The sequence below is a fragment of the Ascaphus truei genome, chromosome 3 (genome assembly GCF_040206685.1).
Source record: "Ascaphus truei isolate aAscTru1 chromosome 3, aAscTru1.hap1, whole genome shotgun sequence".
Classification (NCBI taxonomy): Eukaryota; Metazoa; Chordata; class Amphibia; order Anura; family Ascaphidae; genus Ascaphus; species Ascaphus truei.
This window is the reverse complement of record NC_134485.1, coordinates 109,505,555-109,529,282: the sequence shown is the minus strand read 5'-3', so window position 1 is coordinate 109,529,282 and position 23,728 is coordinate 109,505,555. Positions and strand designations below refer to the sequence as shown.

The 23,728-nt window shown below is 42.9% G+C and overlaps 1 protein-coding gene across 4 annotated transcripts in view; it reads right to left on the bottom strand.

The window, feature by feature from the left end:
* Window positions 1–5,363: 5,363 nt before the first annotated feature.
* The window catches only part of INPP5K (inositol polyphosphate-5-phosphatase K), a 41,769-nt gene continuing 23,404 nt past the window's right edge, over window positions 5,364–23,728 (bottom strand). For 3 of the 4 annotated variants that reach the window (XM_075589328.1, XM_075589326.1, XM_075589329.1), the window contains 9 exons: window positions 23,066–23,241; window positions 22,393–22,504; window positions 21,561–21,670; window positions 21,409–21,435; window positions 12,353–12,545; window positions 10,366–10,503; window positions 8,757–8,840; window positions 8,458–8,562; window positions 5,364–7,845 (listed from right to left, as the gene is read on the bottom strand). In XM_075589328.1, the coding sequence (XP_075445443.1) occupies window positions 7,750–7,845; window positions 8,458–8,562; window positions 8,757–8,840; window positions 10,366–10,503; window positions 12,353–12,545; window positions 21,409–21,435; window positions 21,561–21,670; window positions 22,393–22,504; window positions 23,066–23,241 (1,041 nt within the window). In that variant the 3' untranslated portion in view covers window positions 5,364–7,749. The remainder of the gene's footprint in view (window positions 7,846–8,457; window positions 8,563–8,756; window positions 8,841–10,365; window positions 10,504–12,352; window positions 12,546–21,408; window positions 21,436–21,560; window positions 21,671–22,392; window positions 22,505–23,065; window positions 23,242–23,728) is intronic. The other variant, XM_075589327.1, reaches the window with a different exon arrangement.

The window sequence follows — 23,728 nt, the reverse complement described above, 5'->3', positions numbered from 1 at the left end:
GAGCAACACCAGCAGTGCATCTGCGTGAAATGCAACTTCAGATTCTCAACAGAGCCTATATTAGCCCGGCACAATTCAAAAAAATTTGGCCAGATATCTCCAGCAACTGTCCTAAATGTGGATGCGTTGATGCCAATTTTTTGCATTGTATATGGAACTGTGGCAAGATCAGATATTTCTGGAATAAAATCACCCAACTCCTGAGCAGGCTGTTAAACAGGAAGATAAGTACAGATTATAGGCCCTGTTTGTTTGGGGTCATGACCCCCTGGTTTACTCGTCCAAACCCAGACCAAGCCTTGATGGATCTCATTCTTCTTTCGGCAAAAAAGTGTATCATGGACTGTTGGATTAGATCCAGCTCCGTTTGATAGCTATGTTTAGATGGAAAGTATGCTATGAAAATGTGCCTGACAGAGAAGAATTAATCCACAGATGGATCGCATTTACAGGAAGTGATGGACAAATGCAAGGTTTCAACCCGGCAGTGGCTATGATGCGTGCGCATACACGGAAGGGTTCGGGCTCGGCACTATGTGCAAAACGATCCCGAACTCTGGAGGTAGCTATTCACCTGTGATGGGCTAATTAGTAATTAGTGAATTAGTTCCGTGTATGCGCACGCATCATAGCCACTGCCGAGTTGCTACTCCTTCCGCATATGCGTGCACGATTTCTCATAGGAGTGTACGGCCGATACACATAGCTGCACATGGAGGTGGAGAGACAGCGGGGAGCTCCGTTTGAGTGGTGGTTCACACAGCTGGGGGACGGTCTTTCACCGGTGGAGATTTCAGCTCCTGAGTGGACACTACCCGTGGACATACTACTTGCTGTGCCTACCTTTATCTGGCTTCTTGTGAGTAGGGTTCCAATTTTTCCCTATCTGGAGCAGCAATCATAGTCCACCTTTTATGTGTATGTCACATTTTGTATTAAATCAGTCTATTTCAATTAGCTCATTGCAGGTTTTTTAGTTTTGCAGTATCTATGTCTGTCTGTTTGTACGTTTCATTTTGTCTATCAGCAGGTTCCTGGATATATAAGTGTTGTACATGTATTTGTTTGTTATTATTCCAATTTTATAGATTTTTTTTAGTATTCTATACAGTTATACACTATGATTGGTTTCTGGTTTTCTTTCCTTATGTTTTGAGACTACTATCAAGAATCATCAGATGATTTCTACTTCATCAGGACTGGTTCATGCTATATGGTCAGGACTTTCACCATATTATTGACTTTTGAGGCGCAGGTATATTTTTTGTATCTGTTGTGTATATAGATCCATCTATCATTGTTCCTGGCAGCCTACCTATTATTTTTAGGCACTGTGGTTATTACCGGTAGAGTATATAGTACACTCCTTTTCGTTTAAGCATTAGCGCTGTAGCACATACACCTTTTTTTACACATGCATTAGAGTAGCAGCAACCTTTTGCATCTTACGTCCCATCAACCATTTTGTCAAAAAAACCTGGTCCCACCATGATAAAAACAAAACCCCACTTTGTCCAAGGAGTGTATTTTTACGCTTACATTTTTTTTATGGACATTACAACCATTAAGTCTCCCTTACACTCCCCCTCTCTCTCCTGCCCCGACACCACCCCCTTCTCTCTTCAGTCCTTACACAGCCTCCCCTCCACGCCTCCACCTTTCACTCACTCCAATAGCCCCCTGCCCCCAACTACTTTACCTTTGGCTGACGTCTCCTCAGTGCCAATCCATTCCTGCCCTGTCTGGGGACTCCGCAGCTCCCTCCTCCGGTTGGGTGGAAGTTGGACCCAACTCCTGGTGGCAACGGGAGGTAGAGGATTGCTGCGCTGCTGCATGGAGAGCTAGGAAGCTGCCGGCCACCTCTGGGAAGCCGTCGGAACAGTTCACCCATTACCAGCCGCACCGGTGCGAAGCACCGGCTGTGTCCCACTTTGATGACCTTTGCATCCCAACAGTTAAGAAACACTGTCTTAGAGGAGAAGTATAATTCTCTTATATGGTGTACGGTACATGTATTTTTTTGTAAATACTGAGGTTTTTTTTTATACATATTGCAATTGATATTTCGCTAGATGGAACTTCCAGTCCCCTTTGATCTATAAATATCATGTGGTGATGCTACGGAGTTAGCTTGGAAAAGCCCCATATGCAGGGGGGGCAGAATACACGTTGGCAGTAGTGTGTGTCTGTACCTGGCTTTGCATCGTTCTACTTGCAGAAATTCATCCCATGAATGAGTGCTATGTGGAACACTTGGAGTACAGATGAGCACGAGTACAGCACATAAGAACTTTTGTGATGAGAGAGCATTGCATTAATACGTTCAGAGTTCACTGGAGTGCCGAGAGGTTTCTCTCAGAGGGAGGAGGATGTGCAAAGACTTTGTGGGGAAATACAAGCTACTAGGAGATGCCGGTCTGCATTCGATACATAATCCTACGACGCAGTGGAGTAAATCTGATGTTGGAGGGAGTGGAACATCTTAGAGTAGCAGACACCATGCTGAAGAGACTGATATAAACGTGACATTGAAAGATTTGAGCCTGAGATTTCCAACATGGGCATGGATGAGCATATTCAGCTATTACATCCACTCAAATATTTATGTGAAATGCTCTTTCTAATTTTCAAGTTCGACACCCTCTGAACTTACATTACTGTTGTGAGCATAAGTGTCCCGATTCCATTATTGATTTACTCTTCAGGACTTGTGTGCAGGTCGGGTTATATTACAGTGTTTTTAGCAGCTATACATTGTATTGTTGGATGTTATTTGTTTGATTGAACATTTATATGTTCAGTGACGCTTATATCTAGGTGTGGAGCTAATTGTGTCTGAGTCACAACCCCACATATTTAGGTAGTTAGTAAGGTATATATTTAGCGGACTCATTCTATTGATTGACACAGGCTATAATACATTGGATATTGTTTTGCTACTCTTGAGTGCTTTTTTAGCAAATATCTCAGTGTTCCTTTTTTAGGCTTTATTTGAGGCATGAAGCATTGTTCCCACCTCACGTTGGGTAGTTTTTGCAGTTAAATATTTTAAACCTATAGCGGGACCACCATTTTGTTTTTTTCTTCTTTATAAATTTAGCCTTGATCACAGCAATGCCGGTAGTAGTGCTGCATTCTTTCCTCCGATGTGAATCTGTAACTAACCTCGAATGGATGCAGTAGGTACTGAATATTTTCTCAAATTCGTATTGTCCCTACAGACGTTTGGGTCTAAATCTGCAAAACTATTAAAGACCTCTAAAAGGATATCACTTGACAGACGGTGTTACAAGGCATAGTACTTTACTGCAACAATAATATATTTTGTATAGGGGATGTTGGGCTTGAAGTAATAAAGTGCAAAGTATGTTTGCCTCTTTTTTGCATAAATCAATACCATAGGAAAAAATATATTTCGGAATTTGCAACTGTTATGGCCGGTGAGTACAGTACTCAGTTATTCATTAATCTCCTTTTACCACCCACAGGCTTATATGTGAGGAAACCTTTGTTTAATAAAAGGTTCCAGCACGATGTGTGTTAATGAGGACGTCATCGATCCCCTGGATCGCTGGTTGGTTACTGGCAGTAACAAGCCCAGAAGTTATATTTAGCCATTGCAGAAACATCCGAAAATTTTAAGGGGGGACCTGTAATATGGGCAACTTCCCTGGGGTAGCAGAAATGTGATCCTGCAATAGAAAACTCTCCATTTAAAATAGGTAAATTAATAAAGAGGTGTGCAGATTACTATTGTATCCCTTTCACTGATTGAACGTGACATGTACCAAGTGTAGCAGTCACTTGGCACCAACTCACCCCAAGACATCAGGCAGCTCAGTGACTGCTATCAGAATGGGGGTGGAGGTCACCGCCATCCATGGTTGCAATCAGTCCTAGATATTATGTTCCATAAACACCATACTTTTTATTTTTATTTTTTATCTCGTAGGGGCCTTGAGGGTGCCCTTAATAGCACACTTAAAGGAGCAACTCATGTGTTTTTTAAAATAATTTTTTAAAACATATGATTAAAGCCGGGGGTGTCCCTGACCTGAACCCCATTAATTTCAGCTCCGGGGACCCCCTGCTTCCTGAGATACCGACCTCCAAAGTGGGTGCCAGTATCTCGGCAAAGTTTAAAGCTCCCACACCAATAGGAAGCCGCACCGGATGACGTCACAGCTTCCCATTGGCCAGCAGGGTGCGGGAGCTTTGAAACTCCGCCATTATGTGAACCTGGCCAGTGGAGCGGCTAGTGTTGAAGTGGGGGGGGAGGGGGGGGTGGGGGAGGGGGGAGCTGGGGTCTCAGGAGCTGAAATGAATGAGGTTCAGCTCCAGCCCCCATTCCCACCCCCCACCCCCCAGCTTCAATCATATGTTAAAAAAGACAGTGAAAAGAAAATGGCTCGCTTGGATTGCCTCTTTAAGGTTACAGGGCCAATTGCTCCAAAAACATGGAAATGTAAATTACTCTTAAAATATTCAATATTTCATTCTCGTCCCGCCCCCCCCATCCCCCCCCCCCCACCCTTCTAGACTACATATTAGATTTGTTTATACGGAAGGTATTGGGAAGCATATGTAAGCTTCCAATCTACTAAACACAACAGCAGATGCCTCAGAGGGCTTAAAACTGCAGTTCAGTCTTTTTTTTTTAATTTATTGTTTTACTTCAATAGTTTCATGTGTGCAATCTCTAATTACCTAAAGAACTGTATAGCTGCCAGTCAATTCGTTCTCCATGTATTGATAGGCGAAATTTGGTGACATAATTAGAGCTGGCATATGTTTTTATTCGCTTCTGTCACTCAGTGGAAGCTCATGAATATTCATGAGCACTCCTGCACTGACATGTGCTAGAGGGAGGGCAGGGCTGACAAAGGGGTGTGCCAGGGCTTGTGACAGGACATGAAGGGGCAGTGCCTTAGCAAATGGCTGTTAAAATAGAATACAAGAAAATTGGTCTTTCAAAGTTGTTTTTTTTAAAACAGAAAATGCTAAAAGTATTTTTTCTTACTACAGAACTGATTTATTAAAAAAAACACACATGCAGGATATTGACTGAACTGCAGCTTTAAAGTCAGAAACATCACACATTTGATAAGATTGCATTATTTTTTTTATTTTATTTTTTAAAGGTGCTTTGTTTGTTTCACGTATGCAATAGTTTAGCATTTCAATGTCGGACATTTTTGAAAAATAATTTGATGGTAACTGTGGATTAGTTGCAAGTTGTAATACCTTTTAGGGGACCAACATCAGCGTTGAAATGATGGCGTACAAAGCATTCGAAACATCACAGAATCCTTCATGAATACTTACTGTACATGGCCAAAAAAACAAACATATTAGCAACAAAGTGGTTAGAAGTGGCAGTTTATTTGTCCGTGTCCATAAATTCACTAATTTAACATTAACTTTGGAACTTGATAGTACACGTGGATGGGATCTATTCTAAAGTGTTACAGTTTTTGTAGTCCAAATGAATACATTCATAAGAAAATAAAGTTACCTGCAAACCAGATTATTACTTACTCTGCACCGTGATAAGGGCCTGCTCCCCACTATAGAGAATGACAGAGGGTTACGTGACCTGCAGTTCTCTCTAGTGGTGAAAAGTATAACTTTAAGTCTGCGCTACACAATATGCCTAACATCCCTCCAAAAGCTTAAATGTCCTAAAATGTAACAACTCCAGTGGTTCAATATGAAACCCTCCCGCTCCCTGCCCTGCTATCTGATTGGCTTCTCTCCAGACAGTAAAACGCATACCTAGGTCTGAGAATTGATTGGTTCCCAATTAAAAATTCTGCACAGCTCTATATCCTCTTCTAGCGAGAAAAATAGTATACAACTCAACTAATAAATAAAAGTACAAGTTCTCTTAAATTCATAAACAATTTTTTTTCGTAAGCAGTAAGACATAGCAGGGGCCAAACTGCTTGTAATCCCAACAGATTTCTATTGGGGGGGTGGGGGGGATATATTTAGTTTTCAGTCTGTAAATCTGCGTCAGATGCCTCTTAGGCTTCGGTTATAGTCCGCACTGGCGCGCTCATCGCATCGCGGGCGCCTCTCGCCCGCCGAGCCATGTGTGAACTTGACTGCAGGAGATTGGAGGCGGCGATGGGGAGGTGTGACGGATGCGTCCCAAAGCTTGAAAAGACACATTTTTTTGTTTTTTCGAAACCCGGTCTCGCCATTGCACTAGGGGCGGCCGCATAGGGATTAGCCATTTACGTTTGTCGCGTGCGCCAGCATCATCGCGCTAAGTATAAGCTCTGCCTTACAGTATGTCTTACTGCTTAGCATTCAGGCAATTATATTAGTGAGTGGCCAAGGCTTCTTAAAAAAACAGACAAAAAAACTTTATATTCCTTAAAGCTGTTCATTATGTGTTAAAAATCTGTCACACAGCATTTTGGGGCTGGTTATATATTTGACACACAACATACTTTTGAAGTGCTGCTGCAGGTGAGGAGAAACACTGCCTGAAGCTAATACTGTAGGAACAAGGCACTATTGACCTTAGGTCCCTTTCTCTAAAAAAAAAAAAGTTAACTATTACAAATAAAACGTGAGCATCTATATCCAGCGGTGTGTTTACATTTTAGGGCTCGAGAGACGGTATGGACTCGAGACGAGCTCTAAAATCAGCAAAGGTATAAAAGAACACTTCCTGTAGGAGCCCATTCCCATGTCTCAGACAGGGCCACAACCCTGCCCTTCCCCATGCTCCCACTGCAGCCAGGGATTCTGGGTAATGACGTACAATTGAGAACTTGCAGTGGGCCACTTCTGTCAGAATCAGAATGCTTGGATTCTAACCCCCTGCACTGAAACAGGCTAGCTGCGTAAGGATGTTCAGTATTACCTGTGTAGTGATCTCAAGCAATATAATGTGAAAGCGTTGTGCTTCATTTTTTAAATCAGGAATGTAATAAATGCCCATATTAAAAAAAATATCCTATCCAACCGGTAAAACGTTTAATATCTCTCTGTAGCACTTGCAGGTACCTGAATATTTTGCACATGGTCCATGCACAGCCAGTGTCTGATTCCCAAGCGTTAAAAAAAGGTCACTTGTAATAATAACAGACATTACAATGCAAAAGGGTAGCAACCGATTCAGAAGCTGCCTGAACCAGGCTCCAGAGTTGAAGGACTCGGGATTAGTGAGTCCCACACAGCATGCCAGACCCTGGCACCAAGCAGCAGTACTTACTGGATTGAAATGCACTCAACCTATACACAAAGGATAATACTTAGAGGTGCAATGTGCAAGTAGAGGTGGACAGGTCTACGGAAATGTTTGGGGACATGCCTGCACAGTCACAATGTTTCTGCCAGTGGCTGCCTAGCTTAGTGACAGCACAGTGACTCTAAGAAAATGTCAACACTCGCTGGCCTACACGGAAAAAAAATCTATCACATGGTTGACAACCTGGGAAAAGCATCAACTAGTTAAAAACACTTTCCCAAATACAATCCTCTCTTAAAAATGATCAAGATCATCAGTTCATTGTCACAAATATCTTCAATCATGCCCAAAAGTGTCCTACATTATCCAGTGTGAGAGATGTTCTCCTAGTTTACAAATAGCCATTGTAAAGTATTGTACTCAGAGTTCTGCTTAAGTCCCTACCTTATCCTGCACATATCTGCCACTAAGAAAATGATAGCACAGCAAAAAAGGCAGAACGTGAAAGAGATTGTTCCTTCAGTGGATTTCACATCAAGAAAACTCTAAAATTCACCAGGCATGAGATTTTCGGTGTTGCTGGGACCCTCCGCCCTTCCTTGTGTTACTTCCTTGGCTTCCAGGGTCCGGCCTGGCTGAATCTAAATAAAATATGAACATGGAAGACAAACGTTAGTGTCTGAGTAGTCTACATGATATAGCCCCATTACTACTCGGGATATGTTTAGCTCATTACTTCCAGTTATAAAATGTATGTAAGATGCTTTGTACTAAGTTAGCAGTCCATTATTAAGAAGTGGTTTGGACAGTTGGGGTAGCCAGCCTCACATAATAATGGTGAAGCTCGGCTGGCTGCCCCAAATACCGTGCAATGGCCGCCTATGTGAGGCTCATTTTGGCCTGTGTATGAAATGTTTTGTGTAACCTCTTCCAGAAATGTGTGATGTCTGGAAGGGGGAAAACTGTATGAATTGGGGAAAGGGGACTGTAACATTAAAAGTGCATTTTTATTCCCCATGTTAGAATGTAGCATGTTCCCCAGTTAGCAAGGCTGCGCGTATAGCGACATCGCGCCAAAGCAAATGCATTGCCGCCGTTGCGTGCGCTTATAGTAAGCGCGACGCGACGGAGCGACGGCTTGGTCGCGGTCGCTGGAAGTCAAATCAATTTGATTTTTCCAGCGACCGCAGTGTGATGTCGCTGTCGCTGGCACTATAGGTGTAGCCCAAGGCCATATAACTTTACAGTTTTACCTGGAAAGGCTGACTAATGCCAGCTAAGGATTGCAAATTGTGACAGTAGTAACAAAGAAGAAATTCTCCTCCATCGAGTGGGATCTCGTCAGCGCCAATGTAAACCTACAACGGGAATTCAATGAATTATTGAAATTAATCCAAATATAATTTTCAAAATATATTCATTTATCTGTTTAAAATCACCCGATTGCAGAAAGAAGCAGACATACCAGGCAACAAATTCACGATACATTCATGCAATAGCCAGCCACAAACATGTCACGTAGAAATATTAAGAATACATTGGTGTGTATTACCTGATTACAGTCTTCACTAAAAGAAATTTCATCATCTTTAACCCAGGCGTAGGTGATATAATCATTTGTATGTCTGAAGCCAACCTAGGAAAGCAGGGTAAATAACAAGAGTGCATATAGAAAAAAAACAGACGTCAACGCGTTTTACAGAGAACCAGTAACATCAGTAGAAATGTGCTACTCACTACAGTTGAAGACTGATGGCAAATACAGTGGGTATGTTTAACTGACCTGACTTCTTAGAAAGAAACAATATTAAAGTAAACACTGATTCAGGAGGAAATCGAATCGATCGTTTACAAAACAATAATTTGAAAAAAAAACCACACATCATGTGTTCTTCAATTATTCTCTCTTAAGAAAAGGCAATGCCGGGACACGTATTATAAGACTCACCAACAAAAATATATCAACAGCGCGTGCACACACACACTTTTTTTCAGTAAGGGATCAGGCTGTATTTAACATGTGTAACTCTCCAAATCCAGGGGAGCGAAGTTGGCACCATAAAAAATAAAGAAAATCTACATAGTGCAATAACGCTACAACAGTGAAAACTGATATTGTAACCCAAAAAGGCCTACTCACAATAGAGCAGGGGTTATCAGGCAATATTGAGACCAATCCAGCGTTGCTAGGCGCCCTGGATAGTCTATGGTCTATACGCGATCTCGTGACCGGAAGTGACGCATCGGACCCGACGGATGCGGTAGAGACTGCAGGCGTGTAGCGTGTGAGAGGGAGCGGTGAGACTGTGCCGCACTACTGCACTGTTCTTGCCTTTATCCTGCCTTGAGATAGTAAGACTCTATTCGTGAGCCTTGTTTTATCTGTGCATAAAGTATTGTGTTTGATCTGCACTATGCTTGTCTATCTCTTTGTCCGAGATTGCCGACTACCACCATAGACTATCCAGGGCGCCTAGTAACGCTGGATTGGTCTCAATATTGCCTGATAACCCCAGCTCTATTGTGAGTAGGCCTTTTTGGGTTACAATATAATTTTTTACTGTTGTAGCTTTATTGCACTATGTAGATTTTCTTTATTTTTTATGGTCCGAACTTCGCTCCCCTGGATTTGGAGAGTTACTTAAGTGAAGACTTTTGGAACAGTCTTGCTGAGGGTTTGAGTGAAGTCGGTTCCATTATTCATATATTGTGTGTTTCACTGTTCATTATCACTCTATATTACATTATCACTTTATTTGTCATCACATATTTTGATTTATTCACTTTTTATTGTTAATTTGGGATTGTTTGAGCTCCATCTACTGTTTTGTTATGTATTTTACATGTGTCCTTCTCTTTGTGTATTGTGCAGGGGAACCACACTTGAAACATTTGTGACAAAGACATACCCTAAAAAGAACACGCCCCCCTTCCCTCCCCCCCCCGTATTCTATAGGCCATTATTATTATTATATTATCTTCTATATGATTGACAATAGCATAGAAATAGAATTGTGATAATTCCTCAATGCTACAGCACATTGCACGGCGATGTAACTAATGGGAGAGTAGGTACAAACAATCACGTTTCTACAAATTTGCACTAACAGAATTAGTAGCACATCTTATTTCACAAAAATCACAAATCCTCCTGAATTTACCCTGTAAAGCCCAATCCAGTCCCACGTGCTGCTTGGGAAGTCTGGTGTCACCGAATAACTGATAAGAGAATCGTGGTCAGCGTTCCATTCTCCCTCCGCTCTGATTGCAACCGAAGCCATGAGAATAAGAGGTTTCACCTGGAAAAACACGTCATATGGTTATCAGCAGTGGTTGACAAATCACCCAAAAATCTACTCGCCGAACCAAAAAATCTACTCGCCACCTAGTCCCGCCCCCAATCCCGCCATGCTTGGGCGGCCATGAGGAGGTCGCCACGGGGTCAAATCCAGTCGCCACAGGCCTGTAGGTGAATGGATTTGTCGAACACTGGTTATCAGTATTTGCATATAGATGTGAACACACACACACTTCCTCTCTCAATCAATCGATCACGATATGTCACCACCTCTCTCAATCAATCGATCACGATATGTCACCATATGTCAGGGACGGCCAACTTTCAGTCCTCAAGAGCTACCACCAGTTCAGGATATCCCACTTTCAGCACAGGTAGCTCAGTCGAACATTGATTGAGTCACCTGTGCTGAAGCAGGGATATCCTGAAAACCTATCTTGTTGGTAGCTCCTGAGGACTGGAGTTGGCCGTCCCGGACATATACTGAGCAAACATTACTGTTGCATCCTACGGAAGCTCTGAGATATGATGAATATAGCTACACTCAATGCATTGAGGACAGCTTTACATTCTGCTCTTGTTCCTAGAATGAGCATAGTAGAAAACAGAAGGGGGAAAAAAAGAAAAAGAAAACAGGTTTGCAGAAAAATATCTTTGGTGGCCAACTGATTCTTTTAATGCAAAGAACTAAAGGCCTCTTCGGTCTCTTTTCCTGGCAGTGGCATGTCGTTATAACATTTAAAAAAAACAAAACATTTTTACAATCTCTTGTTTTTTTTTGTTTTTTTTCCAACTTGACGATTTCAGCCGCTGTGGTACTAACATTGCGATTAGAGAAACGAAAATGTTTCAGGCTGTAAGGTTAGGAAGAAAACGTTAACGCCACACACTTACCATCTAGTAATATTGCATGTAAATAAATCCAGAGCTCTCCTCCGCACACACTACACACGTGGGCTTATATGTAATATTGAATGGACTTACATGGGCAGTCTCTCCTAGGACCAAAGGGTACTAATGGCAGCAACATATTTTAGGGGTAACATACAAAATCGATTCCTTTCTTTACCAAAATCCGGCACCTCTGAGTATTTTTAAATCCTTTTTATAAGTTCGTTTGTAAACAAGACTAAGGAGGGGTCTGATTACCTCGGACTACTCCCTTTTGTGAGATGGCAATGTGTAGTCAACAAGCGTTTGCACAGGCAAAATCCAATTGTTTATTCCCTCTCTGAGAAGGACAGGACTGGCTAAGTATAGAAGTGACCCTTGGTAGACCAACGCTCCCCCAGATAGTCTCTTTAAGCAACGGTGCGCAAACTGGGGGGCCGGGAGAATTTCTAGGGGCGGCGCGGTGGTTACAGAGGCCCCACGCTCTTTCCCACAGCATTTAAATTAAATGCCGGGGGAGGCGCGAGACCTCTGTAACTCACCTGCTGCCAGCCGGATCTTCGGAGACGCGTCACCATGGCAACGCGCGTCAACTGACCCCATGGTAACGCGCGTCAACTGACCCCGTGGGGTCACGTGACGTCACATGACCCGCGACGTCATTTGACACGGAGACATTGGGAGGGGGGGGGGCGCGAACGCTGCGGCTCCCATGAAGGGGGTCGGAGCTCAAAAAGTTTGCCCACCGCTGTCTTTAAGCAGGGCTATACAGTATTTGTTTAAGGAAGGCAATCGGACTGTTAAATTATCAAAAAAAAGTTGTTTTCAGATCAGCTTCCAGGGATTTGCTTTCCATTTTCTGAATTGAACACCACCCGTGCCTTACAAGCTCTTCTAATACTACACTAATAACCACGGCAATGGGGTAACAGTCACGTGTAACAAGCACTTCGAGTTACCTGCAGAGTGAAAGTCCCGGTCACGGGTTTGTGGTCACTTATTCCATAGTTCATGTGACTGGTGTACTTATCCAAATGAACTGTTAAAATCTGCTCAAATTCCGACCCCTCGCTTTCTCCCGGTTTCGTTTCGGAACCGTCCTTCAGCTTCCAAAGAATGCGATCAGTCCAGGCTGGTTTACGTTTCTTGCCGCTAGAATGACGTTAAAAAAAAAAAAAGAAGATGATGAGGTAAAACAATTGACCCCTTTGCGATTATAGGGCCCCCACCGGTAGCGGAATAGTTAGAAAAGGAAAGTCAGGGTGTTATAGTCGGCATGGTGTATCGATGTCTTCGCTCCTGGGGCAGGCACTGAAAAGCTGCCATTTATCTGCCAGCGAAGACGCAAGAGACTATTAAACATGCTGCAGTGTATGGTATTAGTGAATCATTTTACAGCAAATAAAAATACCACTTGTGAGCACATTCACATCTCAGACAGGTCTGCAGCCCGGCCTTTCACCATTAACTCCTAGCTACAGTGCTTCCACTGCAGTAAGGGATTCTGGGTAAAAACATGCAGATGAGCACACAGTGTCATTTTACCAACTTCCATGCTTCTAAAAGCGCCCTATAACAGGTCTCCCATAATGAGTTGACGTGGTACCCAGTACCACTACTCTGTAACCCCCAGTAATAATGACCAGAATTGACCTTTCCCACATTTTGAATTATATTGTTATCGCTTGGAGAAAAAAAAACCCATCTGATATTGATCCGATTTGTGAATGTGCCAGAGTATTTTTGCACCAGCCTCGCTCAAGGGGCATTGAAGAAAGAGAAGGGAAGAACGTAACCGTTTGCAGAGCAAAAACAGCCAGGCACAAATATTAAGCAAAAAGACATCTCCAAACTGGCGGCTAAAATTACAATTTGTTACTTCATTAAAAAAAAGCTGTGTGTGCTGTGCACGCGCATAGCAAGTGAAACTTCTTTAACTTTTGTCACAGAAATTGTATTTGTATTGGTGATGTTTTAATTAAAAATCAAAATACAATTTCATTGACAAAACACAAATAAATTTGACTTATAATGCGCGTGCAGTCAGTGGGTGCGGGGGTGTGGGTGGGTCAGTCAGTGGGTGTGTGTGTCTGTGCCGTGCGGGTTGCGCCCGGGTTTGCGCCGTGTGCCAGTGGAGGGCTGAATGGCGCCGCTGCCAATGGGCGTTAGGAGCGTGTGGGTGGAAATGACGCCGTTGCCAGCCGCTTTTGCGCATGTGTGGCGTCCGTCAGCGGCGCCATCACAACTGCGCGTGCGCGGCATGGCAGCGGTCGTGGAACAGTTAGGCGGGCCGTTAGGAGCAGCGGCGGCTATCGCCGCCGCATATGTCAGCAGCCAGGTGTGTGTGGGGGTGGGGGGGCGATTAGGAGCGGCGCCGGCGGCGATATGACAGGGGACGTGTGAGCGGAGCGGCGTCCATTACGTGACGTCACTTCCGTTTCACATTTCGTCCCCCATCTATCCAGTTTTGTTCTATCAGGACTAGGTGTCACGAAAGAAGTTTCACTTCAAAAGCTTGATGGCATTACAGGATAACACAGAATATACCGGATACAATCAAATAGAGGGTTACTATAAATGTAATGTTTTTGCATTTCTGTTGTCATAGTAGTACACTATTTACACAGATTAAAGTATTTACTCAATATTGCATTGCACTGCAGACTAGTACAGTATATGCATTATCACTGGTGGCTCTCACTAAGCAATGCTGCTTTATATTATATCTGCCACATTCACCTAAGAATTACTACTATCATATTGCAGCTGCTTATCGTTTTTTATTCTTAACCACTTCTAAGAATTAAAAAAAAAAAGGCACTCAAACTGACCCCCACGGAAAATATTCCCTTTATCATAGGTAGCTTTATAGAGGCCATCCAAGCTTAAACATAGAATTGAAGCAGGGGAGTCTCCCGAGCAGAACCCCATTACTTTCAGCTCCAGGGACCCCCGGCTTCCAGAGATACTTGCCAACGTAGGGGGTGCCAGTAGCCGCTCCGCTCGCCCAGCAGGGTTCATGGAATGGCGGAGTCTCAAAGCTCCGGCACCCCGCGAGCCAATAGGAAGCTGTGACATCATCAGGCTCGGCTTCCCTTTTGGCCCACGTGACGCGGGAGCTCTAAAATTTGCAGAGATACCGACCCGCCCTCTGGAGGTCTGTATCTCGGGAAACAAGGGTTCCCCGGAGCTGAAATGATTGGGGTTCAGCTCCGGAGTCCCCCTGCTTCAATTCTAATGGTGAAAAATAAAACGCATGACTTGCTCCTTCAAGAACAATGAGCGTTAAAGGTAAGTGACAGGGAAATGGGTTAGTTTATTACAGCCAACCATGACTGCTTTATAAAACAGCAGCTTTCAACGCGAAGAAACAGAGAGACTGACGGGGATGAACAAGCACATGTTCTCATGCGGATAGACATGCTGAATTTCCAAAAAGCACTTCTGTACATAGCACAGAGCAAGGGCTCGTACACCACCACATAACTGAAGACTACGATTATTAGGAGGTTACGTGAAAATATCTGCCAGTTTGAAACAAAGAACATGTCCTTTTTTTATTGTGCTTGTAAATCAAGTGCCCTGCACCGAGACAAAATATCCACATACCCATAGCAGAAGTAACACGGGCAACTATGCGACACGTCCTGCTCCTATCCTTCTGATGTCTAGATAGTTCTAAACCTTAGTGCAGGGGTGCGCAAACTGGGGAGCGGGAGATTTTTTCCGGAGGCACGCGGGCGGTTGCAGAGGCCCTGAGCTCTTTCCCAAGGCCTTTAAATTAAATGCCGGGGGATCGCGTGAGGCCTCTCCAACACTAAACTTACCGTGATTCAGACGCCATGGCAACGCGGCATCAAATGACATCACATGACCCCGTAGCGTCATTTGACGCAGCTGCAAGGTAGGATGGGGGGCGGGAGTACCGGCGCAGGCAAGACAGGGGAGAGCAGCAGCAAAAGTTTGCACTCCCCTGACTTAGCGCATGCTGAGGTTCAGTGACTTCATCAGGCATTAATGTGCACCATGTCTTAGCACTGTTTAAAACATGTGTTTATGTATAGCTTTATTTACATAGCGCAAAAAGTGTACTCAGCGCTTCACAAAGAATACAGTACAAGGAATTATAATAATACATTAAGCGCAACAAAATCAGACAATAGGAAAGAAATCCCTGTCCCGAAGAGCTTACTATCTAAATGGTATGTTGGGAGACTTACAGAGACAGCAGGTGAGGGAATAGGTGCAGTGGATGGCAATGGTTGGTCGTAGTGTCTTAGTGTAATGGAAATGCTGAATTTATATATACTTGCCATCAACAATAACTTGATGTAACATGCCACAGATAACAACAGAAATTGACCTATACAAAGTAGAAATAGGCAGACACAATCTCTCATCGGAAGATGTTAAATGAGCAGTTTTGGGTATCTGATGAGTTGATGCTCACTACCAAACAATCCACATCTACATTAAGTGGTTTATATAAGCCTCTCCTCATCAACAATGTAATTTTTTGTAGACCCATGTATCTTAAATACCACTAAAAAGGTATTATGTGACTGTACGGCCGTACAAAAAATAATAAAACAAATATATAATAATTTGGTTGGAACCATTCCATTTTTAGGATTCTATGGTATGAAGGAGCAGAATTAGGGATTCTTCTTGCCTGATCCCCATTTGTAGAGATTCCATACTGAATGGGCAAAAAACTAGCACAAGCCTCCCTGTTTGTCCTACCAGAACGGTCTTCTGTAATGCTTCATCTATTAGGAACAGGACAGCTATTATAGCTGATCTTACTGAATCATCAAGAGACCTAGATAGATTGGGACACAGCCCCAATTTTAGATGCTGCGGTCCCAACCAATTATTCTGTGGTCCATTGCTCAAGAAAAGACAATGGGAATAGTGAAAGGAATGTGGCAATCGGATTTAAAATTACTCAGTACCTTACGGCTCTCTCAGTGGTGCCAACAATCATTTTAGTGTATTGCTGCTTGGAGTGCTACAGGTGTAGGGATCAGACTTCTCATCTACTCTCATCTCATCTTCTTACACCTGCTATACAGACCAAAGTTTCTGAATGCCTCTCTGGAATATCATCCTGGATGGCCATCCGCCGACTGAAACTTAACATGGCAAAAACAGAGCTCCTTATACTTCCTCCCAAACCTTGTCCTACTACCTCCTTCCACATTGCTATTGGAAATACGATCATTCACCCAGTACCCCAAGCACGCTGCCTAGGGGTTACACTTGATTCCTCTCTCTCATTCTCCTCTCATATTCAAAACATTTGTAAAACTTGTCGCTTTTTCCTCCGCAATATCACAAAGATACGCCCTTTCCTGTTACTCAACTGCTAAAACTCTGACTCAGGCCCTCATTCTCTCATGTCTCGATTACTGCAACCTCCTGCTGTCCGGCCTTCCTGCCTCTCACCTGTCTCCCCTACAATCTATCCTAAACGCTGCTGCTAGAATCACTCTACTCTTTCCTAAATCTGTCTCCGCATCTCCCCTCCTGAAATCCCTCTCCTGGCTTCCGATCAAATCCCGTATCTCACACTCAATTCTCCTCCTCACTTTTAAAGCTTTACATTCTTCTGCCCCTCCTTACATCTCAGCCCTAATTTCTCGCTATGCACGATCCCGACTCTTGCGTTCTTCTCAAGGATGTCTTCTTTCTACCCCCTTTGTATCTAAAGCTCTCTCCCGCCTTAAACCTTATTCTCTCTTGCGGCCCCACACCTCTGGAATGCCCTTCCCCTCAATACCCGACTAGCACCCTCGCTACCCACCTTTAAGACTCACCTTAAGACACATCTGCTTAAAGAAGCATATGAATAGCACTGGATAATCATGGACACCTGATACATAAAGCTTGGCCCCCTGCAGACGCACTTACTAGAATTCCCTCCTACTGTCTCTGTACGTTCTCCCTACCTACCAATTCGATTGTAAGCTCCTCGGAGCAGGGACTCCTCTTCCTTAATGTTACTTTTATGTCTGAAGCACTTATTCCCATGATCTGTTATTTATATTATTTGTTATTTATATGATATGTATTACTACTGTGAAGCGCTATGTACATTTATGGCGCTATATAAATAAAGACATACAATCTACATCCATCTGAACGTGGGAAGATATATTTTTATGGGAAATTGCAGATGTCGTTGGCCTATAACTGGAGCATCCCAGATAGCTTACATTTGAGAATTTCAATGTCTGTGCCAATGATAAACTCTCACAATTTTTCAAGACCTCCTCTGCATGATGAGTTCTCTGGGCCTCACACAAGTAATTCCCTCTGCCTCGCATAAAAGTGGACACCCCACTTGATTTTGTTTAGCAGAATGGTTTAGCAGTCTCTCACCCAATTGTAGACCTGGTTGTTTGGTCAGATAACCGCTGAATATGGTTCTCAATTGTAGTCCCCCAAAATAGGCCATTCCCCCTAGAGATTCAAGGTATCGCCCATTGAGGGTATGACGGCTAACCTGGATCCTTCTGACATAATGCTTGCGTGGTTAAGGACAAGCTTTAGCTGATCGACCATATAGCAAAATACCAGTCCACAATCGCTCATAAGACATCAAGAATTCCTGTCACGAGAGATTGTGGCAGAGGACAATTGACCGTCTCAGCTCTTCTGCACTGTGGACAGGCGATTGCAGGTCACCATGTCTGCAGTTTGATGTACTATTTTCCTAGTCATGGTGTGATAAATTTACTCTCTTGTTTGATGATTAAGTGTCCTTAATCCAGGATGGGATTCCAACAGTGCTGTCTGAATTTCGGGGTTCCAGGCATGTGAACGAAGGTTTTCTGGCTTCATGGCCTAACTTTTTACTATGTGAAAGACATTGAGCATACTATTCAGGGGTTACGCCCCACTAACTGTAATTTAGATCTAGGCCCAACATACATTTTTATAGTGTGTGTTGATGTATCAGACCAGTATTTGGCAAACTAGTCCACTGCTCTTTGCGAACAGGGATCTTTCTAGCACCACAATCATCATATCACTTCAATTAAAAAAACCTGCATTAGACCCTGGAACGTATGGCCAACTCCAGGTCTGTGTCAAACCTTCCTTTCCTAGGGAAGGATATAGAGAAAGTGGTTGGAACCCAACTGGAAACAAGTCTCTCAACTCACAGTATTTATGACACATTCCAGTCAGGATTCAGAAGACAGCATAGTATTGAAACAGCTCTGGTTCATGTGCTCAACGCTATTCTGGTGGTGAGAGACAGTGGTGACTGTTTTCTGTGGACTGGGTGGCACCTCCCTCAACTGATTCAAATCCCTGGCTGCTTGTAAAATGGAAATCTGCTGCAAACTGGCTTGTTGTCATTCAAAGCCCTACATTAAATCGGGGCCCACATGTATCAAAGAGCTCTTGGTTCCCTATACTCCCTTCGCTCACGTCGGTCCCCAGGTGAAGATTAGCTAACAGTTCCAAGAATTTCTTTGACTTCCTTTGGCACTCAAGCTTTTAGTCGTTTGTCTAAATTTAGCATACGTTGAACTTGATGGACGCATGTCTTTTTTCAACCTCACCTTCTCTTTGGAACTTTCTGCCCCTTTCTGGAAATCTTTAAAAATAGGCTCAAGCCTAACCTATTTATCCAGACATTTGATTATTGAACCACAACTTGTATTCTGTTCATCCTACGTTTCATCCTGTGTTTGTTACTTTTATAGCGTTACCTTTTTTCTGTTTGGGTCTGTAACAGGGACTTATCCCTGTTTAAATAAAGCTGTCTATAGTGGTCTGCGAAATCCAGCAGAGAGCTGGTTAATTGCAGCGAGTCAATTAACCAGCTCCACCTGGGTAATCGGAGGGTAAAAAAACCCTGCTGCAGAAAGCCCGAGAGACTCCTTAGTACAGTCACAACTGTGCTGACAGAGACATTGTCTTGAGCACAAAGGCTGTGCTGATATCAAGACACCCGGAGACCCAACCTATATTCTTGGACAAAGAGGACACAGGAACCTGCCAGAGGCTGGGCCCCCAAGGGAGTAGCAAGACTGGAACTCCTACATCTGAAGTTTGCCTGGAGAAACCGGAGACGCCGGACCGGCATATTACAATAAGACTTTCATAAACATTTTTCCCTGATAGCATGTTATGTGTTTTGGACTGAGAACTGGCTAATCCAGCCATTCAGATAGTTAGGGCATGTACTGTTCATTTAGTCTACAAAGTGGAGTAGGCTTTCTTTTTATATGCTTTGCCTTGTTAAAAGGGACAGGCTGAATATAGCCATGTTTTAATTTCCCCAAAACTGTCTCCTGGTATGTCCCTCTGCACATGCCTCTTACAGAGTCCCATTGGGGAAAGATACAATGTAAAGTTGTTACTATTGTCATCATCATTCCCTTGCACCTCACCAAAGAAAAAATGGGTGGAGCACAGAATTGAATGGGGGCCTTACTATCAAAGTAGATAAACTAGAGGGAAGTTGGGCCCTGAGAAGAAAAAAATATATAATTAGTGAAACATTAAAATAGCCAAACCTATTTTTATGTTTCATTAAATATATATTTTTTGCTACAGTGCCCAACTTCACTCTAGTAACTAGAGTTTAAATAGAGTCTAATTTATCTACCTTACGTTCGTTGGATATTGAGAGGCTCTTGACATTTTTTAGTGGAGGCACAAACTATTGCCTATGTATTTTGAATTTGTGATTATGTTTTTTTTGGGGGGGGGGGGGGGGGAGTTCCAGGTCTTTCCACATTATGTCTTACTATTAAAAACATTCACGTCATTTTTGACTTGTATGAATTTCATGTGTGCACTGTGACAATGATACATAAATAACTGAGATGGAAGTCAAATATGCCTTTTACACCATTAATATATATTTTTTGAACTTCAGGAAATGTAAGTCATTTTTTAAATTTGACCATGTTTCAATTTTCCCATCACTGATAGTGTTAATATCAATTGTCATATTCACTAAAGTTTTCCAACTAAGGGGCTGATTCTTTGTGTGCTGAAGCCACCAATCAAGCTATTTTTGGACCAAATTTCCAACTTCCCTGCTCAGGCACATATAGAATCAGCCCCATAGAGATATATTCAATAAGCTCCAAAGCTGCCAGTCACACCACGATTGCTTGAAAACTCCCATTCACTTGAATGAAAGTTCGGCTGATCACTTTGGATAACAGTGGTCATTTAAAGCAGGGGCGCACAAACTTTTTTTGCAGCACCCTCCCCCCCCCCCCCCCCCCCGCGCCTCACCTCCTCCGTTGGCTGCCCCCCTCCTTACTTCGAACGGCATCATTTGGTCGTGTGACGTCACGTGATCCGCGTGTCATTTGACGTCACGTTGCCATGGTCATGCGTCCTAAACCCGGCTGAACCCCAGTAAGTAGATGTTGCAGAGGCCTCGCGCGGTCCCCCAGCATTTCGTTTAAATGCCTTGGGGAATAGTGCAGGACCTCTGCAACCGCCCGCCCTCCTCCCCCCCCCAAAAAAATCTCACGCCCCTCAGTTTGCGCACCGCTGATTTAAAGTGCAAATGTACATTGCTATAACAGTGGGCATTTAAAGGGCGAATGTACATCAGCTCTTATGCGACCTGGTTGTATTTCTAACCTGCCTCACACACAAACTCTTACATAGGAACATATACAATGCCCAACATATTGAATTTGTAGCAATGAAGTCCTGTATTCTGACTACAATAATATATCACAAAATGCTAAGCGAATGTTATTTAGAAGAAGTACAGTGTTAGCAATGTTTCAAACACACAGATATTTTGCCAAGCTGTAGCATCCGGCTGTAAATATTTGAGAGACCAAACTAAGGAAATAATTGTATACATTTTTACATGATAATATATCATGATTAATTGAGAAAAGCCAGTTCAAGCAGAGAGGAGATGCTACAGTATTTGTAAGTATTTCTACATATCCCAGTTAGTTCCGCTACAAACTACTGGAAGGTTTAGTCTGGGATGCCAGAGGATTAGATTTAACCTTACTTAAGTCCAAGCATTGACTTCTTCCATCTGAAAATACAAAATAAAGATAAATGCATCTCAAATAGGAAGTCCAATTTTGTCAACATCTATATGCTTGACTCTTTCTTTATAATTTCATTATATATATATTTTTTTTTTTCTCCCCCCTCTACCTGGTGTCATAAACATCAGAGTTCAGATCAAACTTGTAAGTAGGTTTAAACTTCAGTGGTCCTTCCATGAATCCTTGAAGAAATGGTTCTTTCTTCTTTGCAATATTCAACTGAAACACAATAAAACAGTGAGATTGTGAAAGCTGCAGCAGTTGAATTTTGGTTTGTCCTTCCTATCTGCTGCTTTCCCTTAGCAAAAGCACCTGTGCTCAAGCCATGCTGCTTGGCTTCAAATGACACAGGAACTCAACTGGAGGCTGATTTTTATACCGCTTGCTTCCGTCCCACTCATAAAGGGTGATGTCATCCTACATCACAATAGTGACGATCTAGAATGAGCACTTTCACTCCCCAATGGTCACTTGTAAGCATTCGAAAAAGGCTAGAAATAGTCAATAATGCCACGCGGTGCAGGCCCCTCTGGCAGTGATGGGTTTCATGCTGGTTATTTTATACTGAAATGTGTAGTGCAGACTTGTAGTGGCCTTGTCAGGGTTGGAGACCAAACTTGAGAGTTATCCATAGCAATGGTCATAAATGCGCTTTCGAGATCTCACGTGTCTTTTGCAGATTAGAGTACATCTGCAGGGGACATTTGAGCTGAAACGTTCAAGTCTAATATCATATTCTGTATATTTGATTACTTTGCTTTCTCTCACAAATAATGATGTTGTCCATTCTATGGTGACCCAATAGTAACCCAATGTGTACTGGATCTGTATTAGGTTCTATTAATATTCCCCTTTTTTTTTTTAATCTGGATTGATACCCGGATAAGTACATTTGCTTTGTAGTAATATAAACAATATAAAAGGCCAAAGAGTTGCTGTACCTGGTCCTTTTCCCAGAGCAGGTTGTATCTGTTGCTGTTTAGAACTTCTCGGACAAAGTGTATTCCAAAGTCTGCAATCCGGAAATTCAGGTCTCCGAACCAGAACACAGCGCTTCAGTGGGGGGGGGGGGGGGGAGGAGAGAAAAGAGAGAAAAGAGAGAAAAGAATGAAAAGAGAGAAAAGAGAAAAGAGAGAAAAGAGAGAAAAGAGAGAGAAGAGAGAGAAGAGAGAGGAGAGAGAGGAGAGAGAAGAGAGAGAGAGAGAGAGAGAGAGAGAGAGAGAGAGAGAGAGAGAAATCCCTCAGGAAACATTTATAACAAAGACACATAATAAAGAAACAAAGTCACTCTTACTTTCATTATAAATCATATACATATACGTTTCTGAATGTCTTCTTTATAACTCGGCTTCATAACTGGAATTTGGATTGTAACATAAAATGGTTGGTTCTTAATGTATTTGTCATGCTGTTCATTTTTACTTCATAGGTGATGGCAACATCCTTAATATATGGAAACAGTCACAAATGAACAACCTATTTGACATGATGTTGATGGGCCATGGAGGTGCATACATTAAAGTAGTTTTGGTAAAGCCATTGGTGGACACAGAGAAATTCCACATTTAGTTCGAACATCTTTAGAGCAGATGTTTTTGTTTTTTTTAAGCTTACTCGTGATCTAGAACGCTCCCAACGCTTTCTCCATCAAACTGCTGAGCCTCCAGCATCCTCTCAAAGTCATCCAGTCGCTGGCTGGCGTTCTCCATGTGAGCAGGCAAATGGCAGTTCATAAAGCAAATCATGTGTCCGTACACAGACATGCGAACTGTGACACCCCCTTTGTTGCCCTGTTATAAGAAATGTATACAACAGGTGTACAGTCACATTCAAGCATAGCCACACAAAGGCAATTCCGCACTTTGATTATCTAACTGTACTGGATCACACACAGTGCACACTACCTCTTTCCCCTCCGGTAAATTATCATCATCCCTATCTGGTCAGCTCATGCAGACACAGCACTTATAACCGGCTGTATTGGTGTGAACTAGCAAACCTCTAACGGTACTTGTGTCATTATGCACTGCAGTGGTTTTCAACCTTTTAGGAATAGCAGAACCCTTATCAAATGTCATTCTGACTCCGTGGAAACACAAGATAAAAAAACCACTGGTGCACATCTGTCACCCATATAATGCCGTGGAATATCCTTGCGCGGTTAAATAGGTGATAATGTTCAGTCCCATCACCCTTGCATTCATAGTTAGTGCAGCAGAAGTAGCCCTAGTATAGAATTTCAGTCCCCCTGTGAGCGCAAGGGCAGTTACCTGTGAA